This window comes from Astatotilapia calliptera, chromosome 15, assembly GCF_964374335.1.
Source record: "Astatotilapia calliptera chromosome 15, fAstCal68.1, whole genome shotgun sequence".
In the NCBI taxonomy this organism is placed as follows: Eukaryota; Metazoa; Chordata; class Actinopteri; order Cichliformes; family Cichlidae; genus Astatotilapia; species Astatotilapia calliptera.
Window position 1 is genome coordinate 16,019,449 of NC_137436.1, and position 12,276 is coordinate 16,031,724.

Here is a 12,276-nt window from a genome sequence, read left to right on the forward strand (position 1 = left end):
CTCTTTCCTCTCAGCAGGGCAGAGCTTTTATAAATGCAGAGTGTTACTGTTAGCTGCCCCCTTATTCACCGGGGATCACCACAACAGGTAGCTCCACATGTTTGATTCGACAGTGTTTTTGTACCCAGTGCCCTTCCTGATGTAACCCCGAATGGATTTCTCTCTTCCTGGGATTGCACCAGGGATCTGTTGGTTGGAAGAATGTGTTAATGACTACACTGCAGAGCTGCTGTGTTAGAGCTGCATTAAAAAGGAAGAATGACGTTTAACGTGAAGTAGAGCTGGGCGATATATCGAGTTTTTAAAAAATATCGATATATTTTTATACGAGATATAAGATGTGACAATATCCTTTATATCGATATAGTCTATGTTACGTTATAATTATACTTGTGGAGCCGCAGGTTTGCCTCTCTTTCGTCCACTTTCGTCTTTACGCAACGTTACTCGGCCTCGCCTCTCCTTCACTGAACACAACTCCCCCTCCTCCCCCATCGCTTCACCTGCAGGAAGCGACAAGATGGACACGGCAAATCTCCGTTAACGAGTTACTGCGCATCGCCCCGTGCGTGGGGCTGGACGGCGTCAACGTGTTAGCTAGCTAACCATGCTAACGAGCTAACCACGCTAACGCCATGCAGCCCAGAGGTGCTGCACGGACTAAAATCCTTTCATTTTCTCAAAAGTTGACAGCGCGCCTTATGTATGAATTCTGGTTGTGCTTGATGGCCGCGAACCGATTTTATGTGGAACACGGCGCTCAGCAATCTGTCAAAAAATGTTTTAGTACGACTTTGGTAAGCTACGGAGCTGCACCGCTTGATGGATTGTCGGAGCATTACGGCTGAGCCTCGCGGAGTGATACGTACTATGCTTCAACGTAATATTACCCTACTGTGTATAAGGACCATAAATGGCACCTGTTAAGAGACGTGGTTGCGAAGCGGATTTCAAACTCCAGGCTGTCAGTCACGCAGTACAAGTTGGGAACAGAGCAGCTGTGAAATCTGTCTTTGTTATTGTGCTCAGCATCTTTTAGTTTACATTTTGACTGCACAATTGTGAGCTTTTTGTTATGCACAAAAACAACATTGTTTTCTTTTATTTATGGAGCATTATTATTTAATAAATGCTCATAATTTATTTTTGAGTAAATTTTATGTACATCTGCTCTATGTTAATAAAAGTGCCTGTGTGACATCTGGGACACAGCTTTGACTAAGAACTCTCTTTTTGTTCTTTCTTTATGGCTTTAAAAAAAAATATCGAGATATATATCTTATATCGCCATCCAGCTAAAAAATATCGAGATATGAATTTTGGGTCATATCGCCCAGCCCTAACGTGAAGACTCCACACCTCAGCTAAGACGTTACCGTGTTGTATGTGCTACATACGGTTCTGAGATTGTAATGGAGACACAGCCCTGTGTTGATCAATCGATTTGATCAACACATTATTTCTGCATTACATTCCTGAAAAGGTTTTCACATGATGCACCAAACACAGATACCAATATGCATCTGTCATCAGCATCATTACAGGCTGACTGATATGGACTTGGGCTCTAACTGGTCTCTAAAATGCAAATTTTTGGCACCGTTTTAGAATAAAGTGCACTTAAAGCACTTCAGCTTAACAGCTTGCATCTAACAGCGATTTGCAGTAAGATACAGGAAACAGCGTTTTTAGAAGCAGTCACTACATAAGCAGGTACTACTAGATCTCATCTAGACTACTACTACTTCTCTAAAACGTGCCTTTTATTAAAGCTCTTGCTGCCTCTCCTCTCCTGCCTGCAGGTGGTCCGCACAGAAAAGAACAGCCTCAACAATCGCTTCCTACCCTGGGATGCCGTGGAAACCGAGGCAATCCTGTCTATCGACGACGACGCTCACCTTCGCCACGATGAGATCATGTTTGGTTTCAGGTGAAGAAAAATGTTTTTGCTATCGCCTGGTGCACACTTGTCATTTCATTTGGTGTTTCGGCGTGCTTATTAAAAGCGTATTAACCCACCGTGGAAATTTTGCTGCAACATTGAAGATGAAAAGTTGATTTAATTAGAATTTTGCGACAAAGATCAACAGAAAAAAAGTCCCTCCTAATTCTAATGTGATAGCAGAGCTCTAAAAAGGGAGCTAATTACAACTGCTAAGCACAGTACTTGTTTAATTATTTTCATTTTTATTGGTGTTGTTTTGTCTTGCAAGTCATTAACTGGAACAACAATTCATAGATAAATTAAAGATGATACGTTGTGAGCGGTGCTTTTCTCAAGAAAAGTGCTTCTGAAGAAAACTGAACGTAAACATTGAGCTAAATAAAAAGGAAGGAAGGGAAAATGCTCAAAATAATGTCGAAACATCACGTTCCTAAAAAACACTGGATCCGACAGAGAGACTGAACCTCCTGCTAGAGACCAAAGTATAGAAAATAAAAGGGAAATGTGCTGTCAGCGTCTTGCCCATACAGCACTCAGATGAGCTGAATATGAAGGCCGTGCTTAAACCAATTAAATGATCAAGCGCGCCGTTAAGTTATTTTGGTTTACAACCTCTCCCCTCTGTCAGACTTGTCTACGACTCGGTGCTGCAGCAGCTTGTCGAGGCAGGCAAAAACTCACTTGCCGAGCACGAGTACGGCGGGGTCATTTGTCACGAATTATCTCAAACTCCCCCAGAATTACACAGGAATGTTTCCCAATCTCCGCTCTCGCCAAAGAGGAGAAGCCATTCGGCAGCCGAGTGCGTTAGACATTTTAAGTGGTCTCACATGAACTCATTCGAGACTTTAATTTGCGCTTTGAGATTTCTTAGCTCTGTGAGTCCGAAGTAGGAATTTCAAGCATCCAATTTGAGGTATCGAAACACTTTTTGTGCACATTCCTGCAGTGAATCATAAGAAAAAAAAGGCTAAATACTAATGGAAAAGAAAATAATTAATGCTTGACAGGAAAATGGACACATTGCTTACTTGGCTAACAAGTTGAAACAGATGGATTTGAAAGGACAGCATATGCACAGACTCTTGAAATCCAAACACAGAAATTTGTTTTTAACTCTAAAATAAAAGGGAACCATCACACAGTGTCTACATGTTGCTTAAGAAGTCTTCAAATATGTCAAATGCTTATTTATGAATAAAAGCCATTAAATTATTTAATAAAATTCAGTTTCTCTTTGGTCACAAATTTCAAGCGCGCGGTGCTGCTGTTCTTGCATATTTTGTGCATCTAGGTCACTCAGTGCAACTGCATAGTTGAGGCCAAGCTTTAGAGTTTACTGACTGGGAGTGCAATGACCAAATATTATTATTGGCTGGCGTTTTCCCCGTTATCTGATTTTAAGCAAATCAAACAGCATTTATTGGTGTTTGATAGCTGAATTTTGCAAAATGTTACAAAATTGCATAAGAGATGAAAAGGTAACAGGTAAAGAGGTAAAAATTATGTCAATAAAGATACATTAGCTGTCTTACCTGTTGTAGCTTATACCTATAAACCTCCCTAATGCAAAAATCTTCTATCCGCAGGCCCGGTGTTTACTTCTGAAAAAGTGTGTCGCTTTTGATTTGTACACTGCTCAAAGAAATTAAGCGAACACTCAATCATCACAGTGGAACACAAAACCAGTTAAACTTCAGGGATAACAATCTGTCCCGTTACGAAGCATAAACCAGAACTGGCAGGGCAGCCACTGGCACCCGCTGTCTTGACAAACGTAGCTGGATCACACCGAGCACATGTGACAGGCGCGATGGAGTCTGGAGACACTGACAAATATTATGCCTGGAACATGATGTTTGAAGAGATTGGGCACAAGTGGCTGACCTGGCGCTTGTGGTTTTCTCTGGCAGTGGAACTACGTGATGCTGGTCTGTGAGCACAGGTCCCACAAAAGGATGTCAGGCTGTCATGCCGCCCTCACAGAGTCTGATCGGTCAGTCAGAAAACTGAGTAGCCTAATGGAGGTCATTTCAGCTTTTCCTCATGCAAGGGATGTTTTAAGTTATGGTCCTGCTGCTGTAGCTGTGTCCAGCTCTCCTTGTGTGGTCATCCATCTTCTGGCAAAACCTACTCATGCACAAGCACATATGGATGTTCCAGCCTGGAGGAGCTGGACTATCTGTGCAGTCTGAATGGACCAGTAGTGACGATAACAATAACAAAAATTAAAACTAGAGAAATATCACTTAGTAGGAAAAGGAGAGAGCAATGGCCTGTGGGCCACCATCTGCAAAACCACTCCGCTTTTGGTTGGGTTGTCTTGTTTTTGCCACAGTGCACATCCATCCATCCGCTTCCACTTATCCTTTTCAGGGTCGCGGGGGGCGCTGGAGCCTATCCCAGCTGTCATAGGGCGAGAGGCGGGGTACACCCTGGACAGGTCGGCAGTCTGTCACAGGGCCAACACACAGGGACAGACAACCATTCGCACTCACATTCATTCACACATTCACACCTAGTGACAATTTGGATTATCCAATTAACCTATCCCCACAAGCTGCATGTCTTTGGACGGTGGGAGGAAGCCGGAGTACCCGGAGAGAACCCACGCAAACACGGGGAGAACATGCAAACTCCACACAGAAAGACCCCGGCCTGATGTTGGAATTGAACTCAGGACCTTCTTGCTGTGCGGCAACAGTGCTAACCACCGTGCCACCGTGCAGTTTTATTTATATAGCAGCAAATCACAACAACAGTCACCTCAAGGTGCTTTATATTGAAAGGTAAGGACACCACAATAGTGGAGAGAAAATGTCTAAAATCAAAAAAACAGGTATGAGACAGCACCTGGCTAAAATGGGAAGGAAGAACTCCCTTTTAACAGGAAGAAACCTGGCAGACATTTGCCATGACTGTTTGGGGTTGATTGTTCTCACTTTAATTTACACCATAGGGGCTGAAATGGATTCACAGTGATAGATGCTTTCTAACTGGACAGATTTTTAACCCTAAAGTTTAACAGACCTGTTTATTAGACCTGTGTTATACTCTGATGATCAACTGTTTCTCTAATTTATTTATTTTTCTTTAGGATTGTATTTCCACTGCTCAATAGTTAAGTTTTAAATTGGTTTAAAGTGGTTTATTAGGAGGCTATCAAAAGCTATTAATGTATGTAGTTTTTGATTCAGAGTAGCAGCGAGTAGGTGAAAGGATACAGAACAGTAAACAGATTTTGATGTGTTCTGACACATAGCATTATATTTGGTTCTAAACACTTAATTAGAAAGAATCCAGCTTTAAATGTTTCCATTATGTTGTTGAGAGAGCCTGTGAGACCAAGCTCCTCGACAAAACATATCAGTATCATAGTTTCTAACAGGGAAACTGTATTTCTGGTGTTAAAAGATGTGTAAACCTAAATCAGTCAGACGATTTATCATGGCTTTGATATTGTCTCTTTGTGATTACTATCCAGTATGCTGTAGTGGCACAATGTGATTAAAGAAGTGCAAGTGTTAGAAAATAGAGAGGCATGTGTCGTCCTTTGTATTTGTATTCATGATAAATATTATTGTTACAAAGACTAATTATTTTGTAAAACAAATTTACCATATCAGTGAAGACGAGATTATTCTATCAGGCGGCCTACAGGAGGACATTTTTTATTAGGCATAGCACGACACAGTTCAATTAAAAGAACATGTTTATACAACTGATGGAACTGAATTCATTGGCAAAACAGATAATACAAAAAAACCCCAGTAAAAGTGGGTTTAAAACAATCTCTCTATTTGATTGAATTAGTGCGTGCGCTGTAATAATTGGTGATTCATTAAAATATTATGTTCTATTATGTCTCACAATGCTTTTCCTAATATGGGCCACAATTTATGTTGTAAGCCGCTGAGTGTTTGTATGTCGTTTGTTTGTTTAGGATGTTATAGTGCGCTATGAAAGATTTGTGACCCCAGGAGCTGAAGCTGCTGTATTGCTTCAGCTAACAGCAATCGTGCTAAACTAAACTGCACATGTAAACACCCTGCATCTTAATTAACTGATTTAAATTGGAATATTTTGTGGACTTCTCTGGGTGGCTCAGAGTGTGGCGTGAGGCCAGAGATCGCATCGTAGGTTTTCCTGGGAGGTATCACGCGTGGGACGTCAACCACCAGTCCTGGCTCTACAACTCCAACTACTCCTGTGAGCTCTCCATGGTCCTGACAGGAGCTGCCTTCTTCCATAAGGTCAGAAAATGAAAACGGCTACACGGTAGGTTCACATCTGGCTGTGTTGGAGCATATCATTTACATATTTCCCCTTGTCCTTGTCTTCTCGCAGTACTACGCGTACCTGTACTCCTATGTGATGCCCCAAGCTATTAGGGATATGGTGGACGAATACATTAACTGCGAGGACATCGCCATGAACTTCCTCGTCTCTCACATCACCCGCAAACCACCCATCAAGGTCAGTGACAGAGCATGCAGTCTGGCTCTGGGGGCTTTGCACCTCCTTCAGGACGTGGGTATTTATATTTCTGCCTGCTTAGCCTTGCCATTACTCAAACTGGCATATCCAATATTCCGCACAAATTATACTTTTTAAAAACACAAGATCGAATCCGTGCGTTACGGCAGATTTCTTTTCTTCTCTCTTTTCTCCTGGATTTTTATTGGAAGAACATTTATTGCCGCCGAGCACACTTATGGCTAGGCAAATAATTATAGCAATCAAGCTAGGGAAGCTGTTAGAAGAGAATTGTCATTGCAGCCCTCACTTTAAGTTCTTTTTGATTTAGTGGGGTGTTAATATTCAGGGGCGTTTCAGAGGGGAATTAAGGACGTCTTTGATGGAGTGTGTTGCATGACAGTGTTTTCGCTGCTAGGAATAAGTCTTGTGAATAATGAATTTGGGGCAACTTTGAACGAGTCCTAAGCGGTGAGGGAATCTATTTTTCTTTAAAATAAGACAAATAAAGAAGAAAATAAATGGATTTTGTTGTGCCACTGGTGAGGAATTGATATCTTGTGCAGATTTTTCAAGCTTGTTTCTTCTCCTCTTCCTACAATAATAAAAACAGCTGCTAGAGTTTGCTTTGGTTTGTTGTCAGATTCAGTAGCTTGCTGCAATCTAGCTGATTGCGCTAAAGTTGACATCAACTGTTTGCTTGTAATGTTTCAAGCTAACATTTTTTTAAACAACTAAAATATGATAAAAAGGTTTGACATTGATGGCGTGAGAAATTATACAATGCTAGAAACAAACGATGGACATGTTTGTCAGGAAAGTCAGCATGGGCGTGGTTAAAAAGATGCACTGTTTTTGCAGCACATAGTCATGTTTCAAACAGTGTTGTTTTAATAGTTTCAAAATAAAAGCAGACCACTTCACTGCTGCAATAACCTGATAAAAATGAGAGCAAATTGTAAATTAACTGGTATTTGTAGCACCTTTCTACTACAAGACTCAATCAAGTGCTTACAAAGAGTCACACACACTCACGCTTTGATGGATGCATCCCTGGAGGAGTCAGGGTTCGATCCACCAACGTTGGTTTTATATTAATTTCCCTGTTCGCCTTCTGTGCTCCCTCCGACTCTTTTTCTTTTCCCGTGCAGAGTTTTCAAAAGTTGCTTCAGTTTTTCCAGCATCAACCATTTCAGCTGCTTTGGAAAATCTATCAACTGCTGCTGTAGGAAAACAGAAACGTTATCCTCTTTCTGCTTTGGCTACGTGATCAAGCCTTTGTTTACCCCTTTGTTTAGAGTAGATGTCCTACCACATTTGGTACAGGGCATCAGTGAGCTACTGGATCTTCCACAGTTCACTTCCATACATTAACATCTCAGCGGTTCACAGCTGGATTCAGGTGTGGGGAATGTGGGGTCCAGTCGGTGGCATCAGTGTCCTCATGATCCAGGTAGTGCTTACAAACCCTGACTACGTTAACCTGGGCGTTGTCCTGCACCAGGAGGAATGCAGGGCCCACTGCACCAGTATTAGGTCTGAGGGTTTCATCCCTGTACTGATGGCTAGAATCTCGAGGTCTGTGTGACTCACATGATCACTGATTCACTGCCAAACTGGTCACGCTGGATAATTTTGCAGGCAGCACAAAGTTTGCCACGACATCTCCAGACGTTTTCACATCTGTCACATATGCTCAACATAAAGCTGCTCATCTCTGCAAAGAGAACAGGACATAGGTGGGAGACTTTCCCGTTCTGGTGTTCTCTGGCGTTTGCCGATCAAGCTACGGGGTTTAGCATGTATTAAATCATGGTGCATTTAATGATGATTAATGGCTGTCTATTAATGATAAACTTCTTCCCTCTCACAGCAATGTTGTGAAGCACCACTTGCTGAAACTACATATAATTACATTTCAGTAATGCAAACTCGAGTTTCTTACATTTTAAGCACTAACCCCCTGCTGTCTATTTTAGGTGACGTCTCGTTGGACTTTCCGCTGTCCGGGCTGCCCTCAGGCCCTTTCGCACGACGACTCGCATTTCCACGAGCGACACAAGTGCATCAACTTCTTCGTCAAAGTCTACGGCTACATGCCGCTGCTGTACACGCAGTTTCGTGTGGACTCGGTGCTGTTTAAGACTCGATTGCCCCACGATAAGACCAAGTGCTTCAAGTTCATTTAGCGTCTGGGCGAGCGTCAGCAAAGAGCCAAAAGCAGGGTGAACTGAAGGAGTGAAAAACAGCACCTTCCACTGCAAGCAGTAATAAAGATGGATGGGTGGGCTGCAGGGCAAATGGAAAGTAAGCCCAGAAAGACAAGTTAAAAGCTGTTGGCTGGCGGTCTAATCAGCAACACTACTGAAAATGTGAGGAGTGGAAGCTGGAAGGGACCACTGCCAACAAAAAGAAGCCTTTTCAGTGGATGTCACTCTTTTTCCCCGTGTTCTCTAATCATGCTCAGTCATCAAACCACTAGCTGCAGATGTCATTTGCACCTCTTAACCGCCTGCTGAGGAGCGAGGGCGGGGTGTACACAGTGTACAGAAATTCTCCCAGGTTAGCAACACCTGATAATGGGGTTGGCGAGTTACTGACAGATGCCAGGCTGCGTTTGACCCAGCAGACTTTTAACGGTTTCAGCTGAGAGATCAAACAGCGCACGGCCGCCACTACGATTTTGTTTTACGGTTACAAACTGTACGTCTTGTACATGTATATGAGCGAAGCACTGAAGGTCAGAAGTATTTTATTGATCTTTTTTTTTAATGATGTCGTTTAAGTGTAAATCTTTATGTGGAGTGAACCTTTTCCACAGCCCCTGCCTGTGGGAGATCAGGCAGGACCTCGATTGAAAGTCAGCCCAATCATGTTTTAAGTATCGTCGAGTGCTCAAGGGGGAAAATTCACTTCAGCGGTCACCATAATGCCTCAAATTTGTCATGAAAACCAGCCACCATGTTGTCATTTCATATTGCTTACACGATCTGGACTCGGTGGAAGTGTTTGAAACAGCTTGATTTTTTTTTTAATACTATGATGTTTGTAAAATTAGACGTTAAAAAGTAGTATCGGCTAATCAATGTTCGCAGGTAAAGTGCAACAAAGTCAAGAATAACAGCTGCCAAAATCAACAAAACATTGACTTTATTATTGCTGAAAGTTTTCAGTGACGGTCAGAATTATGGGAAAATCTTAAAGAGAACAATGATGTTTTGTTTAAAAACACTTACTTTGTTTCTGGTGGAGAAGTGGAGCAGGATATCAATCCCTTTCTCCAAACAGGCTCTTAAATATTAAATCAAAGCCAACAGCTGATGACCCTAACGTAGCATAAAATAAAGACTGGAAACTACCGTGGCTCTGCTTAATGGTACCAAATACTGCCCAATTGCACCTGTAAAGCACACTAAATAATCCAATGGTTCTCAAACTGTGGGGCCAGCCCCACTCTTGGGGCATAGACCCCCTGAAGGCGGGGCTTGGAGGACAAGGAAAGAACTCCGAGCCAAAGTGAATGGAGATGGGTTTTGTATTGTAAATAAATTGACGCTATGACGCTGACATTTATTTTACTTTAACATTAAACTTGTTATTGTCACAGACAAGTGGGAGTGATTGAATTGCGTTTGATTCGTGTATTGCTTTCCACCTGCTTTAATACTGATGATTATGTCGGCGGGCTTGTGTATGTTCTCTACAGAGGAAATAAAAAGAGGAGGATGATGGGGAGAAAATGTGTAGTCAGGTCCACAGTAGTGTATATATACCACCAAGGAGAGCAGCCAATCATATTCAACCTTGCTAACACAGCAGCGAATGAGCTTATCAGCAGAAGGGGTAAACAGTATTGAGTCATAACATTTGCCTGGCTCTTTAATCCCCTTCTTACAGTTAATAGGAACCGTACACCAACAAGATGACATTAGCAAACTTGACGGTTGTAAATTCCTGGTCTGATGGGCGGCTGGGTTTGTATACAGTAGTGTAAAACCCTGGGTGTTGGGCATGTTATAAAAGCTTTGAGAACCATTGAATGAACCCTTTTTGATTCATTTTATGGGGAGATTTGCTAAGATGTTTATACCGTTTCCAGTCTTTGCATTAAGCTAACAGCTGCTGGTTGTAGTTTGTTCAGTCACAGTAAGGAAAACAGGTGTTGGAAACTATCGCAGACAAGTTGCACTCATCAGCCCTGACTGACTCAGATTGATTGCAGTCAGTTACCACAATCTGTCTTCATTTGTAACTTAGGCAGCACTTCTGTGCAAGCCTTTGCCAATCTGTCAGAGTGATTGCATTCGGTTGAAGTCACACCACGACTGTTTGGAGACGGGTTGGGTTCTAATAGGCAACTGGTGCAGTCTCCTCTGAATCAAAAGTGCCCAGAGTTTGAGGGTGCTGCTTACTCAACCTGTAGGCAACCAGTTGCAAAAATGCAACAAAAAAAAAAACTTCAATGTTTTGTTTTGTTTTTTTCATAGTCACAAGCAGGTTGCCATCCTATTTTTACTCCAGTGTGACCGAGCCATAACAAATATGAGCTTGCTTTCCACCAGCTGGCAAGCCTGTTTTCTAAACTGTACAACTTGTCTTTAAACACTTCTGACTTTTCAGTACAGGTATTCAGTATGTTCCACCATAATCACGTCATCCCTCTGCAGAGAACTCTCCCACCTCGGACAGAAAAGTCACTTTACAGTGTCGCCATATTGGTTTCACTTCATCTTCGACTGTTGCTTGATGAATGTTTTCTTTGCCAAATAGGTACGTTGTCTGCTGCTTTCCAGCGTAGTTTGCAGGTGCAGATACTAGGTGAAAGGATGCAGTCTGGTACACCCACTTCCACTCTGCATGGTACTTGACCAGGAGTCAGTCCACTGGAACCCAATCCATCATGTACGAGTGCTTTATTTGACCTTGTCAAGACTTAATTCATGCAATCTAAATAAAAAGCATAAGATTCTTATAAATGTCATTCAGATTATGTTCTGTGAGGATGTTTTTATCAAACAAAATGTCATAAGGCCAGGGTTCCTGTGTATTTATTGAATATATTACTGAAAAAGATTTGTTTTTTAAACCGATACTGAAACATGCAATAAACTGTCAACATATTGTAGTTTAATAGACCTGAAAACAAAGAAATCTCAACCTGACTGTCAAACTTGTCATTGCCAAAGAAAACTAGCTGGTGCCACTGACTGAGAGCTAACGGATGACTTGTTTTTAAAAAGATTAACTTGCAAACAGATAGTGAGGGGACAATAGTGGAGTTTCTTTAAATCCAAATCGCCTGCTCCATATTGCTACTCTTGCTCCGTAATCCCTCCAAGTGAAACATAAAAATGTTGGATCAGGCCTTTTTACCCAAGAGGGATAAACACGGAGCCAGATTTCTAATTAGTGTGGGCGAAAATGGCTGCGCAGAGTCCAAATTTCCACTTTGTGTTGCTGCACTGAACTAGAAAAACCAGCCTGGCTCCTAACCTCATCACGTCTGAACACTTTTATTGGCACTCCAGGGGCCTCATAATTACCTGGCTGACTCTAAAACAGTCCTCGGGGATCTGTTGGGGTCAGCTGGTGTTCCTCCGGTCCCTGTAGTTCCCACCCTCGAGGATCTGTGGCACAGCTGGTTTTCTGTGGCTCGGAGCAGGATGCATTTGCCTGGAAGGCTGCAGTCACTCTGCTAGGTGTAGAGTTGTGAAAAAGGAAAAAAAAAAGTGCTCCTGGGTCTGATCCCCAGCTGTGGGCGACCTGCAGCGTTGTACCTGACTGATGACAGCGTCAAACATACCATTGAAGGCCAGATGAATGGAAATAAAAGCTCTCAACGTTGTTAAAAAAAA

General features: G+C 42.3%; 1 protein-coding gene across 3 annotated transcripts in view; it reads left to right on the forward strand.

The window, feature by feature from the left end:
* The window catches only part of extl3 (exostosin-like glycosyltransferase 3), a 40,888-nt gene extending 28,612 nt beyond the window's left edge, over nt 1-12,276 (forward strand). For 2 of the 3 annotated variants that reach the window (XM_080289550.1, XM_080289551.1), the window contains 4 exons: nt 1,803-1,930; nt 6,054-6,198; nt 6,293-6,421; nt 8,401-12,276. In XM_080289550.1, the coding sequence (XP_080145676.1) occupies nt 1,803-1,930; nt 6,054-6,198; nt 6,293-6,421; nt 8,401-8,610 (612 nt within the window). In that variant the 3' untranslated portion in view covers nt 8,611-12,276. Of the gene's footprint in view, nt 1-1,802; nt 1,931-3,534; nt 5,478-6,053; nt 6,199-6,292; nt 6,422-8,400 lie in introns of those variants that run through there. The other variant, XM_080289552.1, reaches the window with a different exon arrangement.